Here is a 22,850-nt window from a genome sequence, read left to right as displayed (position 1 = left end):
TAAAGCCTCAGAGCATTAATATACACAAAACAGCAATGATCAGCAGATGATCTTCAACTGTATCCTGAAGAGGGAGGGTGCCAATTAAAAAACTGGGTCACTCAGGGGGTGTGTGTGTGTGACTATCACAATATGGAAATAAGATTGCACTAGGTTTAAAAAAAAAAAAAGGACTTCCCAAATGTGACCAGTGCAAAAGGCAGTTATCACTGAAATGCATCATTTATTAGGCCTGGCTTATGGAAGAAATTGTTCTCATTCTTTTTTGCTCATCTAAAGGAAAGGACTCCACAAAAGAAGCAAATAAACTTTTTTATTTCCACAACACAACCCCTCTTCCCTTTTCCCCAGGAACATAAATTGACCTCTGCCATCAAAGTAGAGGACAAAAGCTGACAAGTGACAGAAGGCAAAGGGTTACTAGAAAAATATATTATACCCAAGGCTCTTCTGGGGATCCAAACCCCTGTCCCCAGGCTCCTGGTCAGGGCTCACCAAATGGAGAGAACTAAAGACATGAGGCTGAAAACTGACACAAGGAACTCCACTGAACAAAGGGGAAAGGAGCCTGGCAGTGAAAAAGACCTAAAGGAGTTGGGTGGGGTGAGCTTTATTCCTAGTTTGAGTGCTGGAAAAAAGGAAGGGGGAGAAAATAATTTATTGGGTGATACAATGGTATCTAGTTTCGATCATGTCAACCAATCTATATCTCAAGCTAAAATGTGGCCAGTCTATGGAGGTAGAATTTGGGGATGGAAGGAGTTTTGAATCCCTCCTACTTCCCCTAGAGTAGACATTTATTACCCAGCTCTACCCTTTTGCCCAACCTGCCTCCCCCAAAAAAGCTTCCAAATCCCTCAGCTAAAATTTGCATCAGAAAACGGAATTGGAATAGGGGCAGACCTGAATCTTGCCCAAGTACCCCAGCCTGGGCACTAAGGTTGAAGAGCAGGGAAAGGGAAGTTAAGTAATGGAGTTAAATCTCCCTTCATCCCCTACTCAAAACTCAGACCCCTGGGTGGACAGAGGGAAGGAAAACCAAGCAGCTGTTCTCATCAGGGACCCATGCAGACCTGTTGGACAGACATTGCAGGTGAGAGAAGGCCGAGCTGCAGGCCAGGAGGGTTCTTTAGGCTCCTAGAGGGAGAAGCGGGCCTGGGTCAAAGGAGCAGGAAGCAACAAACATTGGAAGGAGCCTTTGAGCCCCCAAACTTACGGGCCACCCTCCACCACCACCCGCCCCCCAAGTGCTAACCAGAGGGGCCCCTGCGGGTGGCAGGCTAATCAAGGGCAGAGCTTGATACGGGTGCCCTTGGAGAGCACCCGAAAGAAAGGGAAGACACGCTCGCCCAGGAAAGCAGCTGAGAAGGTATGCACATGGGCTAAAGTCTCCGCATTGTAGAAGCCCAGGCGCCCAGCCTCATAGTCCAGGTATACACCAAAGCGCCGTGGTTTCTCACTTGGGCTCAGCAGTGTCTGCTCCGTTGAGCTCTGTGCCTGGTAGCGTTTGCCGTTGGTGCCCACACACCACACTTCCCTCTGGAGCAGGGGCTGTTGGGGTAGGTGGAGGCGGCGGCGGCGATGGTGATGGCGCGAGGAGCTGGCATCCCCACCGCCCACAGAGGACCCCCCAGAGCCCACTTTCTCCTTATGATGGGTCGATTCACGGGCAGCGCCCACCGCCCAACCCCGCCGCCCGCCCACCTCTACCTCCCAGTAGTGCCGGCCAGAACGGAAGCCTTGGGCCCCTAATACACAGCAGTCGGCTGAGAAGCGTTTGGAATGGTCAGCAACCTCCTGCCGCCGCTCTGCCAGACGAACCCCCCGGCGGTCAGGGGACAGCATCAGGGCTGGGTGAGCCGTGTCAGGGTCCAGCGTCAGGTCCACTTGAGAAGGGGGGAGGACAAATATGCCAAGGCTGGAACAACTTGTTCCCCAATCAATATAAACTCTTTTTAAGATTCGGCCTTTCCTGTTGTCCTCCCCTCTGCCTTCCTGCCTCCTTCCTGCCTTCCCCCTCACTTTTTCTCTCCCCCTTCTAGCTGACCTCACCCCACCCCATCCTAAGAGGCCAGAATTGAGTTCCTGTGGACAGGTCCTCCCTCTGGCCCTGGCTCTTCTTGCTACCCCTCCTCCTCTTCCCCCACCACTACCTACCCGGACTAGGACAAAAGCTACTCGTGGCTTAAAGCCCCATATGGCCTGCCTGTACCCTGCTCCACCTCAGCCCCAAGCTTCCCTCAGGATTCAACTTCCCCCTCAGAACCTAATCTCAGGTGTGTGAAGTGAAAGGCAAAGGAAGGTCGTACAGGTGACCTCCCTACCTCGGGCAGCCTGACAGAACATCCGGCTCATTTTCCTCACGATGGCATCTGTCAAGAAGTCATGGCTATGGGGTTGACACGGGTCAGGGGACCAGACCTCTGGGGGCTGCAGCTGTACCTCTTCACACCTGGAGGAAGGGGGACCGGGCAGGGGGTGGGACCATGATATTCCCAGAGGGAAGAGCAGAAGCTGAGGGGAAGGAGAGGAGGGTCCAGGAGGCAGAAACTCGGGTCCTGGGGAAGGAAAGGAGCGGGATATCCAACAGAAGTAGGGATGGGGAACCAGATGCCACTGGGTCACAGAGGATAAAGGGTGGCAACACACCTATTGAAAGTCTCCTTGATGTCCTGGGAATAACAAAAAGAGGGAGAGGGAAAAAAGAGACAAAGAGAGAGTCAGCTGCACAGAGACAGCTCCTTTCTCCCAATCTGATTCCAGCCAGAGAAACGACTGAACTTGAACAGGGAGTAAGAAAAAGCACCCTAAGGCCCTCAGTAAGCATATATCTCAATCATCCCTATGCCTCAACACAGCTGATTCATTCATTCAGCAACTCTTGCTCCAAAACCAATAGCATAATTTTCAACCCCAGTAAAACAATGTTCACAAAGTGACTTGGTCATCTTTTTCAGGATATCTGTCAAAAATTCTTCCTTAACTCTCCTTTAAAACCCTCATCTACAATTGAAACTTCTTTCTTTTCTCCTGCCACACACTTGGCATTAACTCTGTCCCCAGCCTCAAAAAAACCTTTTGGTCATTGTGGGTTCCTCCCAATGAGAAGAAAGGCAGCTCTGGACAGATGTTTAGTAAGCACTGCCTGACAGAGTAACTACAGGGTTTGGTGGGAGGGGGAGAGAGGGAAGGGAGCACTGCTCACCTGGAGCAGCCGTAGACCCCCCTGCTGGCTCCGCTCCTGGGCCTCCGCCAGCAGGCGGCTCAGCTGGGCAGCCTGCTCCGCCAGGCGGCTGGCCGCTGCTCCTGCACGCCCTAGCTGGGCTTCATGCATCTCCCGGAGGCGCCGCTCCAACCCTGCCTGTTCTTCAGCCAGAAACCGTGTCAGCCGTCCAAACTCCGAGGCCACAGCTGCCAACTCTGACTTCATCTGGCTCTGGGATGATGCAAAGGGGATGGTGGATACCACCTCAACACACAGAAACATAAACTTCCAATTTTGCAACTGCTGCCCCTCAATCCAAGGTATCGGAGCCCTACATCCCAAATGGAAAGTAGCCCCTAAACCCTTCCCCACCTCCCAGCCTTACCAGGCACCACTCCCACACCCCCAGCACACTAGTCTCAAACTCAACAACTCCTGCTTCCAACTTATCTCCACACTGGCTAATTAACTTGATTTGTTCGTCAGGTCTAAGCTTAAAAATATTCCCTGAGGGAAGTCTTCCCGCCCCTCTATATCTAAATTAGGGCCATGCCCATAAATATCATTGCATATCATGGCATTAATCTTAATTTGAAATGTTGTATTTAGCATCCTTTTCCACCACTGCATAAGCTCTATCGCTATTTGTCACAGGGTCCTCAGACCTGGAAGAGTGCCAACCACAGAGTAGGTACTTAGAATAAGTCACCTAATCCTTCTAGATGAGGAGTCTGGCAACTTTTCTTGTAAATGGCCAATTAACATTTTATACTTTAAGAGCCAAGAGGCAAAATCATGGGTATCATTGTAGGTACTTCTATTTGTAAGGAGAGAAAACTTCTGCCCACTCACACCCCATCTGCCTGGACTGGGCAATCCCAGACAGTGGGCACACATTCCACCCAGATATCATCAGCTAATGACATTCTTGGGACAAAGAGTGACAGGCCAGAGAGGGGAAGGAAGTCAGTTTCACCCTCAGTGACACTCAGATCCTGACAGCTCTCTGTAATTCAGGACCCCAGGAGTCTCAATCTGAGCATCTGGCTAGAGGCAAGAAGACTCCCTGACTCCCAATCTCAGATGCCACCACTCAGTGCCTGGCAGTTGCCAGCAACAGAATTCCTAACATGTAGGTGACAAAGATAAGCACAAGACCTAGGAAGTGGCAAGACCCCCCTCCTACCTCCCCCACTCCCTCCCCTGCACTGGCCAGGGTGGTAGGCATGGGAGTAATGAGGAAAGAGGTCAGATTAAGAAGGACATCCTGGCTTTGTCTCCAAAGCTCAGTGCCAGGCCATTCTCAGTGCCTGCTGACCTTACAAAAACAGGTACAAAGTTGGGGGTGGGGGTGATGTTTGGGGAAAAAATATCTAAAAATAATCCTTGGGGAGGAGTAATCAATGATGAAAAACAGCTGAGAAACACTGGACCAGAAAAGACTAGGTCTCTGCAATGCTAACATTCACAAATTTCTATACTCCATGAAACACCCTGGCCCCCCTTCTTCTGCTCAGGGCTGCTCTGCCATCTATTCTGGGACCTGGGACTTCTCTGACAGCTGTTAACAGCTGTTATGTGGATTTTCCTTGTCCATTTCTGTCCTCTGTGCTATCTGGTGTGGTGGGCACTAGGCCTAGAGTGAGGTGTCTGGGTGGTAAGCCTGCTTTGCAACCTTGGGCCAGGGCCCCAACCTCTCTGTACCAGATCTAAATTAGGCATTTTGGAACCTAGGAACAAACACGCCCCCTACTTCTAAAGCCCCTCTCTCTTCAGGATCCTGAGAAGGTGTCTACTTCTCTCCTAGACTTTGGCTGCCCGTTTCAGGGAATCTAGTCACTGCTTTTGAGAGTAGGTAGCCCAACTTCCCTGCCCACAGAGCCAATCAGCCCCATCAATGACATCCACCCACCTTCAGCTCTGTCACCCGCCTCTCCTCCTTGGCCTTCATCTTCTGCACAGCCTCTAGGTGCTTCCTCAGTGGTTCCACATGCCCCTGCAGTTTGGCCTGAGGGAATGGGAAAAGGAGATTAGAGGCCTGGGAGGGGATGGCACCTGCTTTCAGAGCCCACTTCCCCCACTCCCCACCTGCAGTGCACTGGGGCCCAAACCCTGATCCCCAACATGGGCATCAAATGAGCATCATACTCCCTTCCTCTCCTTGCTTCTCTTTAGATGATAATGAAGGCGTCCAACACTCTGCCTGCACTTGTGTGCAGAAGCCCCAGGTGTGTTCTCTAAAGGTAGGATCCCATACTCAGGGTGGACCTGGCTTGAGCCCCTCACCACACAAAGTCCTTCCAAATGAACGTTCCTACCTATGGTTCCCTCCCCCTCATAAGCAATCTTCCTCGTGACTTTCATCTCTAAATACTTCTCTGGTGATTTTGTGCCTGTGCTAAAGATCCTTCATTGGTTCTCACTGCCTCTAGCCTCTTCTCCTGTACTTACCCTTTCTAACACAGACTCTTGGTTTTAACCACATAAAACTACCTGCCTTTTCCCAAGTGTAATTCCATATCTTTATTCATGCTGTTCCCTCTGCCTGGGATTGCCTTTCTCCACTTGGCCCAAGGCATTCTTCCTTTAAAACCCAGCTACCTGACCACGGTCCAGATCCTCCCTGCCCCCAACTTCTTGTCATCCCAAGGAGCATGAATACAGCCTTTATAAGACTTCCTAGGCACTGTAATGATTTTCCAGTATGACTCCCCACAACACACGTTCCCCCTGCCCCCAGGAACCCCACTTAATTTCTATGCCTGTTCATCTGCTTTCTTTCCCAATTACTTACTAAATGGAAACCCAAACCCCTGTCTTCCTAAGGTTTTAACCTTCACAGCCAATATGCACTTCACCTCTTGTTCTAATCACTTGTAACAGAATCTTTTTCTTTAAAAGGCTGTTAGAGACCAGAGATGGGCTCAACCTGTTTTCTTTCCTTTTTTATGTCTCCTACTACTTCTGCCTTTCTCTTTCCTTTTCCTTGAGGGGCAATACAGGGTAGGAGAGCTCAAGCCTAGACTTCAATCTAAACTGGACTGTAGCCAGGTGACCTAAGGAAAGCCACACTTCCAATTTTCATCTTACATGGGAATTGGAAATAACAGAATCTAGCTTATGGACAGTATGCTTCACACAGTGTCTGGCATGTAGCAAGGATCAATAAATGTTACCTAGTATTCTCTACCTCTGTCTAAGCTGCCCATGACAACCTTATAATGACCCCTGAACCACGAGGTTACTGACCCAGGGTACAAAAGGCTGCTGTTACACAGGATAAGTGGTTGTAGAAAAAATTATGTTAAAAATATAATCAATCCCTAATGTGAAAATAACATAAACTACAAAAACCTTTGCCTTTTAATATTACTCTCTACTTTTCTCCAACTCTATTCAGAATGTATGATGCTTAAATTTCTCAATTTTTTTTCCTAAATAACTGACAAAAAAATTAATGAGCTCAAATCCAATAGAGTACTATTTAAAAGAAATTTTCAAGGACTCTCAACTTTTTAGGAACTTTATTTATACCTCATTTGTATTATTATCTATTCAATAAAGAAATATTTCTACAAAACAACAGTGTTCTAAGCTAGTGCTAGTTAGTGTACATACTTGAAGGGAATAAACTACCTGCCTATAAAATAGCCCATAAGTTAGAAAAGGAATCAGTCAAATTAATTCTGTATAATGAAACTTATGTATTTATATTTGCTGATCACTTAATAGATTATTTGCATCTATGTGGCCTCCTCAAACTGCAGAGCTCTTCTGGGCTGGCATACAACAGATGTGGCTAACACAAATTAAAATCCAGTTTCAGAAACCTCTTCACAAGAGTCCTGTAGGAGTAGGGTGAAGAAGTGGTGGAATGCCCATGAATACTCCACACCAACATTCAATTAACAAATTGCCCATTGATGGGTACAGTTAACTAAGAGCCAAAAGGAGATGAAAAAAAAAAAAAATGGACAAAAGGAGATCACAACCTCCCCAAACAACTCAGGGCCTACAAAGCAGGTGATATTACCAATGCAGTGATTCCCATGCTAGGCTGGACTTCCTTAAAGATACTCTGATATCCTCCCTGTCTCTGACTCAGAATCTCAAGTGGTAGGGCCCACTGTACTTTTGAAAACTCCCTTAGTAATGGGGACAATCACTGTGTGGATGAAATAGTTACTTGTCATAAGATGTAAGTCTGTCTTAGCTGTACTCTAGCTCTAGACTCTCTACTCTAAAATGGAGGTAACGATAAGATTCCCTAAATGACATTACTGTGTGAGAAGGTGTGGAAATACAGGTCATAAAACAAAAAAGTTCTGCACAGGCCACATAGGAGCTACCCCTTCTTCCTCCCGGTCCCACTGTTGCAAACCTGTCCCAGCCTTCCCTAAGTAGTGCTAACTGTGCTGTCTTACAGGCAAATCTTGACCCATATCCCAAAAGAGTAAGGGCCAGAAGTAGGGTGCAAAGCATTAACCAAACTAGAATCACATATCAGGAAAGTCAAACTAACAGATATCTAAATGGTGGTGACATTGTTAACAGTGTGCAGGGATGCAGGGGAAGGGGTCACAACCAAGCCCATCTGTGTGGCCCTGTGTATATTACTTAAATCTGCTTCCTAATCTATAAAATGGGGATAGAAACCACATCAAACTTAACAGGATTGTTTTGAGTTTTAAATGAGATAGTTCCTGAAAAGTGCTTGGTACAGTGCCTGGTGTACATAGCAAGTGTTCAGTAAATATTAACTTTTAATCCTTGAGATATTAAAGTTCCAAGACTTTTAAAGATGCCTGAGTGAATAAGTGTAGAGCCAGCCCAGTCTTCTGACTTAGAAGCCTCTCCCTTGGGGATCCCTGGGTGGCTCCGCCGTTTGGCGCTTGCCTCCTGGGGTCCCGGGATCAAGTCCCACATTGGGCTCTCTTCATGGAGCCTGCTTCTCCCTCTGCCTGTGTCTCTGTCTCTCTCATGAATAAATAAATAAAATGGTTAAAAAAAAAAAAAAAAGAAGAAGAAGCCTCTCCCTTTTTCCTGCATTCTCAGGAAAGGTTAAGTTCTAGTCAGTACATTATGCTGATGCAGATCCAACAAAAGTCTTTGATAAGAGAACCAAGCCAAACCATGAGGTAGATGAAAAATCCATTAAAAGGCAAGTGGCAGAGCACCTGAATCTGACACTAGTCATTCCTTAAGGCCCTTTCCTGTTCTTTGAGGCCCCAAGTCCTTCCCATCTCCAGGCATCTGAGTCAAGGACAGGCTGAAGGAAAGGAAAATGAGACTGGTGGTAAAGCCAGAGGGGCCTGCCACCTGCACGCCTACACTTAGGGACAACGGAAGTGTGAAACGGCAGTGGCTTTCCCCAAGAGATGCAGCCCAGTGATGTGACATCACCTGGGCTTTGCCCAATTTCTCTAGAGGAAACCAATCTTCCTGCTCTTCTTCACTGGTCTGCTTCGTCGTGTACAGGATCCTTCTTAATCTAACCCACCTTGATGCCAATAAGTGCTTAGAAAAGAAGAATAAGCTCATCAGTGCACGAGGTTCTGGGGGCAGGAGGGGACAGGTTTCCTTTCCCAGCTCCTCTTACTTCCTCTCCACCCCCACTTAACTCCCATCTTCTACTTCTCTCACCTTGTACTCCTGCACCACCTCCTCCAATGGCACCACGCTGTGCTGTTTGTGGCTCCTGGATTCTCGGCACACCACACAGATGGCCTCTTCATCCACCTCGCAGAAGAGCTTCAGGGCTTCCTGGTGTTTTGGACAAATGCCCTGCTCGCTCCCACGGCTCCCTCGGCCAGGAGTTGGGTGCATCTGCCGAATCACCTGGACCATGTTGGCCAGCTGCAGGTTGGGGCGGAAGCTCCGCCTGGGAAAGCTCTTTCGGCACTGGGGGCAGGTGAAGCACCTCCGAGGGGCTGGAGGCGGGGGCAGTGGGGTGACGGGGTCTAGCTCCTCTTCCTCGTCCTCCTCCAGTACTTCCTCCTCGTCCTCCTCATCCTCCCCTCTCAGGTCCTCCTCCATGTCCCCCAAGTAGTAGTCCAAATCTTCCTCCTCGTCCTCCTCCTCCCACACGTAGTCCATGTTGTCCCAGTTGGACCCGCCCATGCCACTGGTCCAAAACACACCCTCCTCTTCCTCCTCGACCTCCTCCTCCATGTCGCCCTCATAGTCTTCATCCCGCATGGGGGTGTCCCACCCCCCACCGGCCCCCACTGCCTCCACTTCCTCCTCCTCTCCGTCCTCCTCATCCTCCTCCCGGTCTAACTCGTCCCTGTCTTCCTCATCCTCCCCTCCCCACAGCTGGGTTACACACACTCGGCAGAAGTTGTGCCCGCAGCCGATGGACACGGGGTCCGTGAAGTAATCGAGGCAGATGGCGCACACCGCCTCCTCCTGAAGGGTCTGCACAGGGTTGGGTGCCATGGCAACGGCAGCCATCTTAGTGTCCAGTCAGCCAGTGTAGATGGGCGGTGGGGGGGCGGGGGGGCGGGGGTCTTCCCTCTCAGACTCCCTGACGACCCGGCCCCACCCCCACCCCGCCTCTCCACACCTTGTCTCTAGCGCAGACAGAGGAAGGTCCTCCGACAACCCACCCTTCTACACAGAGTTTCCTACTCCTAGACGACAACCGTGTCTCTGCGAGGGGAGGGGACAGAGCGGAGCGCTACAGCCAAGTCCCTCAGGTGGCCCTGAGTGCAAATCTGTCCCAACGCTCCCTTGGCCTCCTCATAAGCCCCCGCCCCTCCTCACTTCCTGGCTCCTCCCCCTCACTTCCGGCCTCCCTGCCAACACTTCCGGTGTCTGAGCGTCGCCCAAGCTCGCAAGGTCCCTCCGTGGTAGCGCTACGCCCCCTTCTTTCCTCCCGGGCCTCTGGGCGACAGGAAACGACGAGGAGACGCTCTAGCAGGCACACGGGAACAGGGCAGGAGAGCTAGAACGATGGAGGCCCACATCTCTGTAATAGGAAGGAGCAGGGAACGCGGACGACCCGGAAGAACCGGCCTCCCCCATCCCTCGCCACTAGGGATAAACTTTGGGGGAGGATGGGCGCGCTTAGCGGCCGTCCGCCCTCGGTACTATGACCGCGTCGGCCTGGCGCCATCCTACTAACCGAACACGGAGGACTGCACCAGGGCCTCCCCACAGCCGATGCCGGAAGCGGAGGGGCGGGCTCCGCTGAGCGCCCTCAAGTACTTCCGGCCCTTCTAGGCCGAGGACTTTGTTGTTTGGCAACTCGGAGTTCCTCCGAGACGGATGGGGGCCGGGGCCCGGGGGCCGGGGCCCGAGACCCGAGACCTTCTCCGTCCTCCTCACTGTGGCTGGCATTCCCATACGCATTCTAGCGCTGTCGTCTGGTCACTGTCGTGTCCTTTGGATGAACCTCTCTAGCTGCCCTTCAGCAAAGGAATAGTAAAATTACCCGAGCCTCCACCCAGTGCAATACTCGTAGCTGTAAAATGGGAATGCTCTCCAAGATGTATTGTGAGGTGAGAAAAGCAGGATGCTGAAAAGTGTGAGCTATGCTACCATCTGCAAAAAGGGGAGGAGATGGTTTGTATTGGATGACCTCATGGCCCTGTATTTACTCATTAAAATAGGGGTTACCCTATCAGAGGCTTTTGTGAAATGAGGGTCAATAAAATTTCAGAGCGATCAGTATGCTTGCTGCCTGGCACATGGTGGGTTCATTCAGATCCTTCTGAGCTGCGCGCCACGCTTGCTCCGCGCCCAAACGGCCTGGAGGCCCGACTTGATGGAGTCCGGGTCAGAGCAGGGGCTCAAACTGGGTTTGTCTTACTGGTTTTACTTGAGAGAATCCCTGTAGAACTAACTCTATTACCAAAGGTTCCGCTTTGGTACGCAGAGCATCTCTGCCAAAGAGATTATTTGGGCAAGAGAAATAATCCCCGAGACTTAAAAAAACCATCTTTAATGAAAAAAAAGGAAAACTGCAGGGGCAGCTCGGGTACGTAATTCAGGTACAGAATTCCCGGGGTGTGCGGCCTCTGCGGGTTGGCTGCGCTGCGGGCGCGGAACTCACCCTGCTCTGGAGGAGCTCTCCTGCCTCGCGGGGAGACCCGCTGGACGCCGGCTTCCTCGAAGGGTGGCCGAACCGCAGGCACCGCCAGCCCGGGTGGGGGAGCAGCCACGTGAGGCCACGCCAGGCCACGCCGAGAGAAGAATGGCCGCTAGCACCGGGAGCGCCCGCCCCTGGGAACTCCGGCTTCTTTTCCTCGTGGCCTGGCCCTGTGCGGCTTCAAGTCGGTACTCACCTGACGCTGCGCTGTCGGTTTCCGTAGTGTAGTGGTTATCACGTTCGCCTCACACGCGAAAGGTCCCCGGTTCGAAACCGGGCGGAAACATCTTTTGGCCTAGATCTCCTCATCCCCGCCCCTTCTGCTCCCGAAGAAGAGCGCTCTGGCTGCAGTCGCGCAGAGGCAGCACGTTGCGTGTCTGTTTCCCTTTCTTGGGGACCGCAGCAGGACGGCTCAGCAGCGCGCTCTCCGTAAAGGTTCAGTGTAAATCCAGGTTTCGCAGCTCAGTTCAGCTGTTGTTCTTCGCCGGTAGGAGCCTGCAGAGCCACCTGCCCCCCTGGTGCGGGGTCGTGGGGCTTCGATCCTCCAGCTCCGGTCATCAGGACACTCAGACACACAGCGGGTGCCCCATGTTCGCGCAATTATATTTCAGTGTTCCTTCATCCCTACGTATGGATTTCAGTCTTCTAAGACAGAATAGGTTAGGGTTGCTGTGTGCCCGGCTAGCTCAGTCGGTAGAGCATGAGACTCTTAATCTCAGGGTCGTGGGTTCGAGCCCCACGTTGGGCGCAGTTCCGTTTTGTGGGCGAGGGAAGAATTTTTGAGGGGAATGTAAAAATATCCCTTATTTTGGACCCTCCCAACATGAACATCCTCAGTTTACTGGTCTTGTCAGGAAGTTCTTCTATCACTTCAATTTAAATTCGTTCCTTATATCAGAAACGGAGACAGAACATGAGAGACTCCTAACTCTGGGAAACGAACAAGGGGTGGTGGAAAGGGAGGCGGGCAGGGGGTGGGGGGTGACTGGGTGACGGGCACTGAGGGGGACACTTGATGGGATGAGCACCGGGTGTTATGCTATATGTTGGCAAATTGAACTCCAATTTAAAAAAAAAAAAAAAAGAAAGAAAGAAATTCGTTCCTTTATGTGAACTGCTTTTTTAGTTCTGCAAAATCAGCCCGTTTTCTGTTTTCCGAATGTAGTCTCCCTCCTGTACATGGCAGACCACAGGATAAGTCTACTGGTCATGTAAAGCTGGTTTATTCAACTTGCTAAGCAAAGGACTGAATCACCTTGTCTCAGAAGTGTGTGGAAGGCGAATTAGGGAGAGTCTAGTATGACACTGTAAGGGCAGTCTGGACAGGAATTGGACAGTTTATAAAATAGGCGGATTTGCTGGTACAGTCCTAGCATCCAAGCTCACTCAGGCCTCGCTGGACAGTTATTGCTACTATGGCTCTTATATGATCTTATCTTAAAATTAATGGGTCTAAATAAGCTTATGTGCCAGGAGTTTCAACTTTGACATTTTCTCTTGCACAAATACTTGTGGATTCGTTTGCAAATTACGGTTTCATTTGCAAATTGTGGTTTCAGGGTATTTATTTGTTTTACCACCTTCACTGGAAATGGAAAACATTCCTAAAAGATCCTGTGGCATTTCATTAAGGGGAAGCCAAAGAGAACAGGCTTCTTGTTGCCATCTCCCAACAAGCTTAGGGTCATCCCTGCTGGAGCTTTTTGCTACAATTCCTGCTTCTCTTTCATCTTCCACAATTGCCCCTCCAGCCAGGCCCAGTTTGGAATCCTCTCTGGTAAGTGATCCACTGCACTTAGCACAAAGGAGTCGAGCATTGATCAGTTCAGACATTCACAAGGGAGCACAAGGAAACAAACACAAGGGAAGCTAGTAGGATCCCTCCTTGGTGATGGAGGCTGTGGAGGGAGAAGGACTGATTTATATTTCAGGAGGATTCCTTCAGGAACAATGAGCAAGACATATGATGGGAGTGAGACTGAATCAAAGAGAGGAACTGGAGGTACACAGTCAGTCTAGACAGGAAGTGGCTAGCACTGCAGTGGGGAGGCAGCAGCCGGATGGGAGAAGTGGGTGAAGGAGCTAGGTGCACGTTTTATAACTGGGCAAGAGAGGGGGTTCCCGGGTCTCTGGTTTAGATGGTTTAGTAACAGATAAAAGATGTGTAGGAGTATGGACAAACCTGACCCTCCCTTTGGTCCTCCATCCTCTTCAAGCTGGAGAAATGACCTCTCTCCCAATAGGTGTTCCAGGCCTGTGACATGGAATGTAGGAAGACTTGTTCTGATCTTTCCTAAATTGGCACCACTTTAGGTAACTAGGAGAGATCCTTTGGCTCACACATGGCACCACTTTAGGTAACTACCCTATGCCTCACCACCAAACCCCTCATTGCATAACACCTAGGGATTAAGGTCTGGACTGGGCACAGAATAGCTGTGGAGAATGGCCCAGCACCACTTGGATGGTCTGTCCACACCCATACTCCCTGTCACTAAGTTACCTTGAATAAAACCCTGTGTGAGCAATATGGAGAGTCTTGCTTCCTTTTCCCCTTTTAACGTGCCTTCTCAGTCTAAAGAATACTTTACTGACTCTCTTCCACCTTCTAACTGAGGAGTGGGATGAAAAGTGAGAGAGAAGTAATGAGTTCAATCTTGAACAGGTTGGGAGATGTCTAAAAAGACATGTCCAAGACACATGGATCTGAAGCTCAGGGACAGTGGTGATTGTTGGAGCCACAGGTAGGGAAGGGGGTAAAGATTGGGTCAAGCCGTCAGTCTCAATGTGACTCTCCAGGGAGATAGCCTTGGATAGAAAGAAGGAAGAGTTAGAATGGGAGTAATGCCAGCAGCAAAGCTTCCATCCACTCCAAGGGAGTTAAGATGTGCAAAAAAAGAGGGACAGATCAGTCAAATTCTGTATATGGTCTAATAAAGGAAGATAGTAAGGAATCTATGGATTGGGCCACCTGTGGACCCCTGGTGACCTCGATCAGAGAACTAGACTTGGACAAGAGGACCTCCCGCCCTGCGTTCTGGTGGAGAGGGGCTTACAAGTCGCAGATCACATCAAGGATCCCTCATCAGCAGTACTCAACCTCCTCCTCAGGTCTTCCAGAATCAATCATCGTAGGCCACTGAAAAGAATTTTTTTTTTTTGCAATATTAAATCATAGATACTAATTTTACATCTGTATATATAAAGGTCTACATATAACCATGCATTAAGCCTCATCCCAATTCTGGACATTCAGTGCAAGAATTGATTAGTTTTATTTTTAGAAGATACTTAAAAGATTTGATTACATTTCAAAATTTCACTTTTCACCTCTATTTAAATGACATTGACTTAAAATTTGATATAAATTTCCATTCCCTTTTTATTTTTAGTAGATAATTTCACATAACTTAGAAGAAACACAGTTATTTTGAAAGCATAGGTAAAACTAATTTTATTTTTGGCTTCTTTATATCTACATTTTGACAAAGTATATTCAAATCTTGTATTCTTTGAATGTATTTAACATTTCTTTAATCCTTTAGATCTTTAGTATCAGTCCAGCACAAAATTGGTGAAAATTTAAACCCTCCAGCTGTTTAAAAGATAAAACGTCGAGAATTATCTGGTCTCAAACCTCCAAAGCCACATTTACCTTCCTTGCTGGGAGGCCCGTTGTTTTCCTTCACTGTTTTGTTTTGATTGCTGAATGTGACTGGTTTCACGACCTATGAAGAGATTAGGCTCGGCAGTTAGACAACACTATTACCGAAGGCCAACGTGAAAGGGTTCCAAGGGCTCTGCCTCCCAGGTCGAGCGCAGGAACCCGGGCCCTGCCCATGACTACACATCTTACAAGGATCATGGAAGAGCGCCTCCCCCGTCGGTTTCCGTAGTGTAGTGGTTATCACGTTCGCCTAACACGCGAAAGGTCCCCGGTTCGAAACCGGGCGGAAACAGCAGCGGGCACTGTTGCTTTTAATTTAATCTGATTGAGTTAATTCGTCTACTTAAGCCATCTGCCTTTGGAATGTATGTACATATATGTATGAATACTATTTATAGTTTTCCACGTACTCTTGTCTTTTCCAATTGATTAGCAGTTCATTTCGACCAATACAGCCCACTTCTCTAGGTCCGTGATATAAGAAGGTGGTGTATGTCTTTAGAGCATTCCTTCAAAAAACTAACAATCCTGAAGGGTTAAAAGGCAACAAAAAGCAGGAATGCCACGCATCCATATATGAAATATTAAAAAGTGCAACTAGGAATAAGCTGGAAATACGTGGTCGAAGTCGGGTCATGTCGAGCTATTCGCAGGGAGATAGCGGTGGTAATGCAGGGACCGCACTGCTAAGCATTGTGTCTGTGGTGTCCGCCTCTGTTAGGGGTCTGCCTCGACGGAACCGAACAGTCCTGGGATGCGCATAATATGGTCGTTCCCAGCTTCCAGACGATGCCGCTGACGCGCAGAAACATCACAGGCGAGGAAACAGAAGTCGCAGATAACGGATGGAAAAGAGGGAAAGAAGCAGGGCACCGAGGGTGGGCACAGCCGGGAACGCAGCTGCGGTGCTGCCAGCGGACTGCCAGCGCCGATGGGGCCACCTCCACAGCACCGACACCATCGCGAGCGAGTCTGAATGTGTGTACCCTGACTGGTTTCACTCCGGTGAAACCTGATTTGGGGCCTTCCCATCCACCCCAGGGGGGCCACGTCCGCTCCTCGCGGGGGCACCTATGTCGCTCCCGCGCTCCCTCTAAGGCAGACCCACCCAGAGTCTTACCGGCATTCCTCCCCGTGCCCAGTGCTTCCTCCGCGGCTGGCTCAGGCCCAGGGACCTCAGTCTCTCCAGGTGTGTGGGCCAGCCGCCTCTTCCCGGACTCTCCCGCGCAGCTGGTTGGTCTGGAGCCTGTAGGATCCCGCAGGTGAGTTGGGAAGTAGGGTCTAGAGTTCAAGGCGAACAGGCAGTGAAGGCTTCAGAGAAGCAGCCCAGGGACGCTCGGTGGGGGGCCCCCAAATCAGGGTTTAATAGATGTTGGTAGAGACGCACATCTGTGGACCTCAGTAGTGCAGCTTGCTTTCACGCCTGGAAAATAGGGCTCAGGTGTTCGCACCTGCTGGGGCACACTTAAACATTTGACAAGCAACTTCTATCAGAGCAGGAAGCCAAAGAAAACATCAACGTTGTAAATCAAACTGTCTTTAAAGTTTCACACATCTTAAATGCAGACAAAGCATAACCAAAAATAGCATAAGGTACTAAAAAAATTAATATTTCCATGTATCATTGGTCTTTCATACGCATTTGTTTATTGTTTACTTTCCCAGAATTTACAGATGTAACTCACCCAACCAAGAAGGCTAGGGATTAGCATGGAATTTAGAGACCCAGAGGAGTGAAGAGTGAATTCTGGACCTCACCTGAAAATTCTCTCTCTCCTGCTGACCCAATTTTGTGTGTGTGTGTGTGTTTTCTTTTCTTTTCTTCATGTTTTACTGAGTTGAAGTGACTCAGTCAGTACATGCCTCTCACCCCAGGCTCCATACTGCTTAGAGTATCCCTTGCGCCCCTTACAAACTGACTTTCTTGGTGGCCCCAGAACTCTGGGAGGTCAGCACTATCAGTCAGTCAATCTTGCCAGGTGGATTTTGGTTTGTGCCTCAGCTAACCTAAGAGTTTTCATCCCTGCTCCTTGTGGAGACAGTAAACAAATCCAAAGCAATATAATTAACACCAAAAAACCAGCTGGGCTGGGCAAAAAGCCCAGCTGTCTGATTTGAGTCATATTTCTTTTAGGTTATACTTAATGCTAACTTGTCATTCTGGTTTTAAAGCTTTCCAGACCTCATCTTGTTTCAGGTATTGCTATTATTCTCTTTTTAAAATTTTTATTTTAAATATATATACAATTAATTAACATATAATGTGTTTACTGGTTTTGGAGGTAGAGGTCAGTGTATTATTTCTTCTCTTTTTGATGCTTAAATTGTAGCTGCTTGTCAGTGGGTGCCCCTTCACATTGGCCCTTTTATCTTTTCAGCATAGTCCTGACAATTTTTTTAAAATTTCATTTATTTATTTATTTTTTAGAGTCCTGACAATTTGAAAGTATCTTTGTTTCTTGGCAGGTATTTCTTCTGCCTTAGGACAAAGGAGAATGTACAGGGATCTTCTTCTTCTTCTTTTTTTTTTTTTTTTTTTTGGAGTGAAGAGTAAATAAAAAAGCCAATGTAAGTGCCAGGCCAGTGCATGGAGTCCAAGGTCTCTGGCTCCCCCACTTCCTAGTACCCTAGGGTAATAGTTTAAAGGATGTGAGTTAACACTAAGGGTTTATTTAATTGTAGTTTTGCTAGATCTTTACATTTTTCAAATCAGGCTCAACATTATTACTCCATACAAAATTATCTACCAAATTTTTAAATCTGTCACTCATAAGTAATATATACCCTTATGCTTTATTTTTTTAAAAGCTTTTTATTAGTAAATTTAAAGTTGAGCTAATGTTATTATGAAAAAACAAGTACCTATTTCCCAGTTTCATCAATTTTCTCTCTTACACAATTCCAGTTTTATCTCTAACTCCATCACTTCCCACCCTACTGGCTCTGTCTCAGAGGGTAACAAGGACTATTTAACAAGGACTATGAGAAAATTAACGAGGGAGCTCTGGTAGAGTGGCAAGCAAACAGGACAGATGGGCTAAGATGTATCAGAAGAAGAGAATGAACTAAGTCAGGAAGATCAGAAGAAGCCAGCCTTTCAAAGATCCTGGGGAAAAGCCTTTGGGAGAGGGTTCAGACTCTGAAGTACGAGGGTGCTTGGTGGGCTCAAGGAGGAAAGGAAGAGCAGGGACTTGGGGGATAAGGAGCCACAGCAATACCTCCTTGGCTCTGCATTCTGATTACTCCATCCCCACCAGTTGCTGTTTTTGTTTACAAGTGTATAGAAAAAATTATGGAGGACACCGGATCTGTGTCTGAGAGGACTCTCAATAACAGTGTAATGAGAAATACAGCAGTACCTCAATGTGGAGTTTTAAAGGACAGATGAATGAACACATTCATTCAGAAGATTGCAAATAAAAACACACCTGGTGTTTCTAACTGCTTGAGTTGCTGCTTAAAGCAGAGAGACTACAGCAGGAACCAAGGTTCAGGTACTGGCTCTGCACTCCGGCTGTGACCTAATCAGTGCCTCCCTCTCCTCCACAGTCAATGAAGGTCCAGACAGATAAGTCTGTAATTGTCACCTGGAATGTCTAAGAGAAAATATCACCAGTGGCTTAGATGTTCAGAGTGACAACTTTTGATAACCATAGTTCATGAAGAAAGTAGTGAAAGGAACTAGTGATTGTTCCAGTCTAAAAATCACTAACTTTATAAGAAAAACAGTATTTGTAAGTTGAACCCAAAACCTTGAGAAAAACTAGGCTTTCACCTTTACAACTGTAATAAATTGAATATTAATCACAAAACAAGTTTGTATTCTTTTCCATATTCAAAAGCCTCTCTTGTCTTTAGACATTAAACATCTCAAATGGTAGCAGAGAAGGTTTCCCAAAATATCTAGTGGTTTTAATCCAGTTGGTCCTGACAAAGAATGGAGGAGCACGTCATTCTCGGTCATCTATTTGGCCACTCTTCCTTTGGCACACAGTCCTCCAGAATTAGGTTGCTCTGGTCAATATTTTATCTTTCTACTTACCCCAAATTTACATTTCCCAGGACACCAGCACGTAACGGACACCAGCCTTTAATTGAGGGGCCTTTGTATCCTTAAACAAATGTGATCTAAAATAAACAGCAATGAAATAACCAGGTAGCATTTGATGGTGGTTGAGCCATTTCACCTGATGTTACATAGACCCTTAGAGAATGACTTTTTCAAGTCTAGTAAAGGGAAACCACCAACTGTTAAAGAAAGAGCTGAAAGTGGAGTATTTTTAGACTAGTTACAAAATAGCCACAAATATCTTAAACCTGGAGATAATTTTCTGTTTCAACTGAGGTTTTATTTTTTTAAAGATTCTATTTATTTACTCTTGAGAGACACAGAGAGAGAGGCAGAGTCATAGAAGGAGAAGTAGGCTCCCTGCAAGAAGCCCAATGTGGGACTTGATTCCGGATCCCAGGATCATGCCCTGGGCCAAAGGCAGATGCTCAACCACTGAGCCACCCAAGCATCCCTAAAGTGATGTTTTAAATGAAAATATTCAAGTGCATGGTTGATTAATAAATTTATATGTAAGTTATATATAATTATTATCATACATGCATGATTTAATAATTTATATATGCCCCATATGACACCAAGATCAAAGAGAAAATCACATACAAATTTAATTTCTTGTATTTGGTCGAATTCTTCCTAAGTAAGCTCCTGTGAGAGACCAAAGGAGGGTCCCTCTTCCTGTCAGACAGTGCCCCATAGGCCCTGCAATGGGCATCACCTTGTCTTGTGGCACAGGCAGCAGGGGACTATGGCAATTTTAAGGGGGATAGAGTCATATTAGATTTGTTGAAGTGACCCATTGCCACCAAAGCAGTGAAGAAACAGGCAATCTGATTCATGGCTGGTCGGAAGGAATAATCAGCCTGTAAGGTCAACAGTGATCTGTCTGTTTCTATAAAGTTATACTCCGTATACACCTTGACCCAGCAATCTCACTTCTAGGAATTTGCTCCACAGATATGAGTGAGAAAGTGCAAAATAACAACACTACATACTTCTTAACTGCAGAATTGATCATAATAACAGGAGTTTGGAACCACTATAAATATTCATCAGTAGGTGATCTATTAAATAAACTATGATTTATCTATAGGGGAATATTATTCAGCTGTAAAAAAGAAGATTTAGAAAATGTCCTGCATCTTGAGATGGAAAGATCTTCAAATTAAAGAATTGTAATTATCTTTTTGTATAAAATAAAGGAAAATAGAAATATATTTGCATCAAAAATATATATAATTGTGCAAGAATATGTATGCAGGTACAAAAGTTGTTACCTAAGGAGGGAAGGTGACAGATGGTTTTCACTGAATATTTTTATATATGGTTCAATTTTTGAACAGTACAGTGTATAACCTATTCAAAAGATGTTTTAAAAGCTCATTTTGTGAAACTATGGAAAATGGTATGGTGGTTCTTCAAAAAATTAGACATAGAAATACTTGTTACGCTGGAATTAAAATTAGAAAGAAAAATAAGAAAAAAATAAATATTATGTTCTGCAATTCCACTTCTAGGTATATATTCTCAACAGAATTGAAAGCAGGAACTCGAACAGATACTTGCACATCCATGCTAATGTCACATTATTCACAATAGCCAAAAGGTGGAAGGAACCCAACCAAGTGGTTATAGACAGATGAACTATTAAAAAGAAAGTACAGTATATATATATAAAAGGACTGTAATATTTATTATAATTAACATATATTAATTATATATTATAATAATATATTATAATTAATATCATAATATTTATTGTAATATTTATATGTATATATAATATATTATATATATATATATAATGGAGACTAGTCATAAAGATAGTAGAATGGTGGTTGCCAGGGGCTGGAGGAAGGACAGAATGGGGAGTTAGAAATTTCTTGGGTAGAATTGCAGTAGGGGAAGATGAAATAGTTCTGAGATGGATGGTGGTGATGGTTGCACAACTGTGTGAATGTGTGAAAAGCTACAGAACTGTACATGTAAAAATTATTGAAATAGTATATTGTATTGCACATATTTTAACAATTTTTAAAACTAAAAATTTACATATACCTAGATAAAATTCATTTTGTTAGCAGTAATTCATAAATTAATTGATGAACAAATGTAAAGCCACAAAAAAATACCCAACTGAATACCACACACAATGAAACTCCAGAATGGGATCTTTTTATTTGTAAATCCCAGAGTGAGTCAAGTACTGAACCAGTTGTTATTGAAGAAAAACAAGCCTCGCGCCCAACGTGGGGCTCGAACCCACGACCCTGAGATTAAGAGTCTCATGCTCTACCGACTGAGCTAGCCGGGCACCTGGAATCCCTCCTTCAACAATTCATACTTTAAGGTAGGATTCAGGCTACGTGTAGCTTCAGATTTAAAGGTAGATTCATTTGCAACGTAGACCCGGCCGCTAAACAGCCCGGAAATTCAAACTTCGCAGGTCCTACCTGACCGCCCCTCCCACCTAGGTCTGTTTAGTGCTTGCTCTGCTCTAAACATCGACCTAACATTTTTCCATTCCCGGAAAGCGCAGGACGCGAGGAAAGGAAAACAAGAGCCACCTAACGCCACTAGCAGGATCACTTCGTGAAACTTTCATCAGGAGTTTAGATGTAGGGTCTGGGGATTGTAGTGGGCGGGTCCCGCCGCCTCCCCTTCCGATCTGGGAAAACTCAAAGATACGGGATTTCCGGGCTCTGCAAACATTTAGCGTTTAAATACTTAGTAAGAGGAAAGTAAAAGCAACGCACACCGGCGCTGGAGATGCCGGGGATCGAACCCGGGGCCTCATACATGCAAAGCATGCGCTCTACCACTGAGCTACATCCCCACGTTACTAGAAAGTTTCCCAGTATGTTCCCTTGGCTGTTTATTAGCATAGAGAGCGTGCAGCTATCCTGGCAAGACAATCCAGCTACTGCAAAGCCGGTCTGGCAAAGCCTGTCCCGCAACGCCAGGAGCCGTGTTTGGGTTCTCTACTGACTGCAGGCGAGCGGATTTCCACTGAGGGACACTCGCGGGGACATCGAGCTGGAATAAACATCTGAAGGCAGCAGTGGAAAGTGTAGGAGAAATCATCAGGCACGATGCCCAAAATGAACTCAGCGGAAGAAGGAAAGTAAGGAAGACTGTGCAGGCTGCTACCGTTTGTTAAACAAGAAAAAGGAGAGTGCACCAAACTATACAATATCTGTATAAAATAATTCAGAATTGCAAAGTTGTTCTCTTGGGATGGGGAGGAGACTGGAATGCAGACGATGGGCACACTTTTCGCTGTGAAACTCTTTGTATATCTGAATTTTGAACAACGTTTAAATCAGTTCAATCCAAGAAAAGTTTACCAGTCTCTTACTATGTAACAAGAACCGCTTTAGAAGTCTGAGGGGTCCAACCCGTAACAAAACCAACTCAGTCATCCCCTTAACATCTCAAATTCCAGAGGAGGTAGTGTTATGAAACAGCCAGGTTGAAGGACAATGTGTTAAGATGCAATTTTAAACAATGTGGTTAGGGCAGGTTCTGCTGAGAGGATGACATTTGAAACAGGACTTGAAGGAGGTGGGAAGTAAGCCAAGCAAGTATGGGAAAAGAGAAGTGCAAGTACAAGTAAAAGCCAGTTCAAAGGTCCTGAAGTAGGAGCTTGTTGGCATGTTGCAGGAATAGCAAGGAGGTCCCTGTGGCAAGAGAGGAGTGGATCAACAAGGAAGAGTGACAGGAAATGTAGGTAGAGTCTGGGTGCAGGGGATGGGGTCAAAGAATGGGTAGGGCTTTAGGAGGATTACAAAGACTTCAACTTTTACTTTGAGCAGTG

General features: G+C 46.7%; 1 protein-coding gene and 5 non-coding genes across 19 annotated transcripts; 3 read left to right on the top strand and 3 right to left on the bottom strand.

Moving 5' to 3' along the window:
• Positions 1 to 296: 296 nt before the first annotated feature.
• On the bottom strand, positions 297 to 11,591 carry TRIM41 (tripartite motif containing 41). Of its 14 annotated transcripts, none has more exons than XM_035696975.2 (8): positions 11,262 to 11,591; positions 10,332 to 10,614; positions 8,849 to 10,151; positions 5,118 to 5,213; positions 3,206 to 3,436; positions 2,650 to 2,672; positions 2,325 to 2,452; positions 297 to 1,886 (listed from the first exon to the last, which is right to left on the bottom strand). In XM_035696975.2, exons 3-8 carry the CDS (start codon positions 9,656 to 9,658, stop codon positions 1,285 to 1,287), a joined length of 1,890 nt encoding a protein of 629 aa, XP_035552868.1. In that variant the 5' UTR covers positions 9,659 to 10,151; positions 10,332 to 10,614; positions 11,262 to 11,591; the 3' UTR covers positions 297 to 1,284. The 14 variants fall into 14 exon arrangements, with proteins under 14 accessions (XP_035552868.1, XP_025302503.1, XP_025302504.1 ...); XM_035696979.2 differs by lacking the exon at positions 11,262 to 11,591 and having other exon boundaries at positions 999 to 1,137; positions 1,461 to 1,551; positions 1,705 to 1,886; positions 3,206 to 3,469; positions 8,849 to 11,201; XM_025446724.3 differs by lacking the exon at positions 11,262 to 11,591 and having other exon boundaries at positions 999 to 1,137; positions 1,461 to 1,551; positions 1,711 to 1,886; positions 3,206 to 3,469; positions 8,849 to 11,201.
• TRNAV-CAC (transfer RNA valine (anticodon CAC)) lies at positions 11,511 to 11,583 on the top strand. The gene has a single exon. It is a non-coding gene; the product is annotated as a tRNA-Val (tRNA).
• Positions 11,592 to 11,972: 381 nt separating the features above from the next.
• On the top strand, positions 11,973 to 12,045 carry TRNAK-CUU (transfer RNA lysine (anticodon CUU)). The gene has a single exon. It is a non-coding gene; the product is annotated as a tRNA-Lys (tRNA).
• Positions 12,046 to 15,183: 3,138 nt separating this feature from the next.
• TRNAV-AAC (transfer RNA valine (anticodon AAC)) lies at positions 15,184 to 15,256 on the top strand. Its single transcript has one exon. It is a non-coding gene; the product is annotated as a tRNA-Val (tRNA).
• A 6,018-nt stretch (positions 15,257 to 21,274) lies between these two features.
• TRNAK-CUU (transfer RNA lysine (anticodon CUU)) lies at positions 21,275 to 21,347 on the bottom strand. Its single transcript has one exon. It is a non-coding gene; the product is annotated as a tRNA-Lys (tRNA).
• Positions 21,348 to 21,797: 450 nt separating this feature from the next.
• Positions 21,798 to 21,869, bottom strand: TRNAA-UGC (transfer RNA alanine (anticodon UGC)). The gene has a single exon. It is a non-coding gene; the product is annotated as a tRNA-Ala (tRNA).
• Positions 21,870 to 22,850: the final 981 nt, after the last annotated feature.

Source organism: Canis lupus, chromosome 11, assembly GCF_003254725.2.
Source record: "Canis lupus dingo isolate Sandy chromosome 11, ASM325472v2, whole genome shotgun sequence".
Lineage (NCBI taxonomy): Eukaryota > Metazoa > Chordata > Mammalia > Carnivora > Canidae > Canis > Canis lupus.
This window is presented reverse-complemented; position numbering and strand designations above follow the sequence as displayed.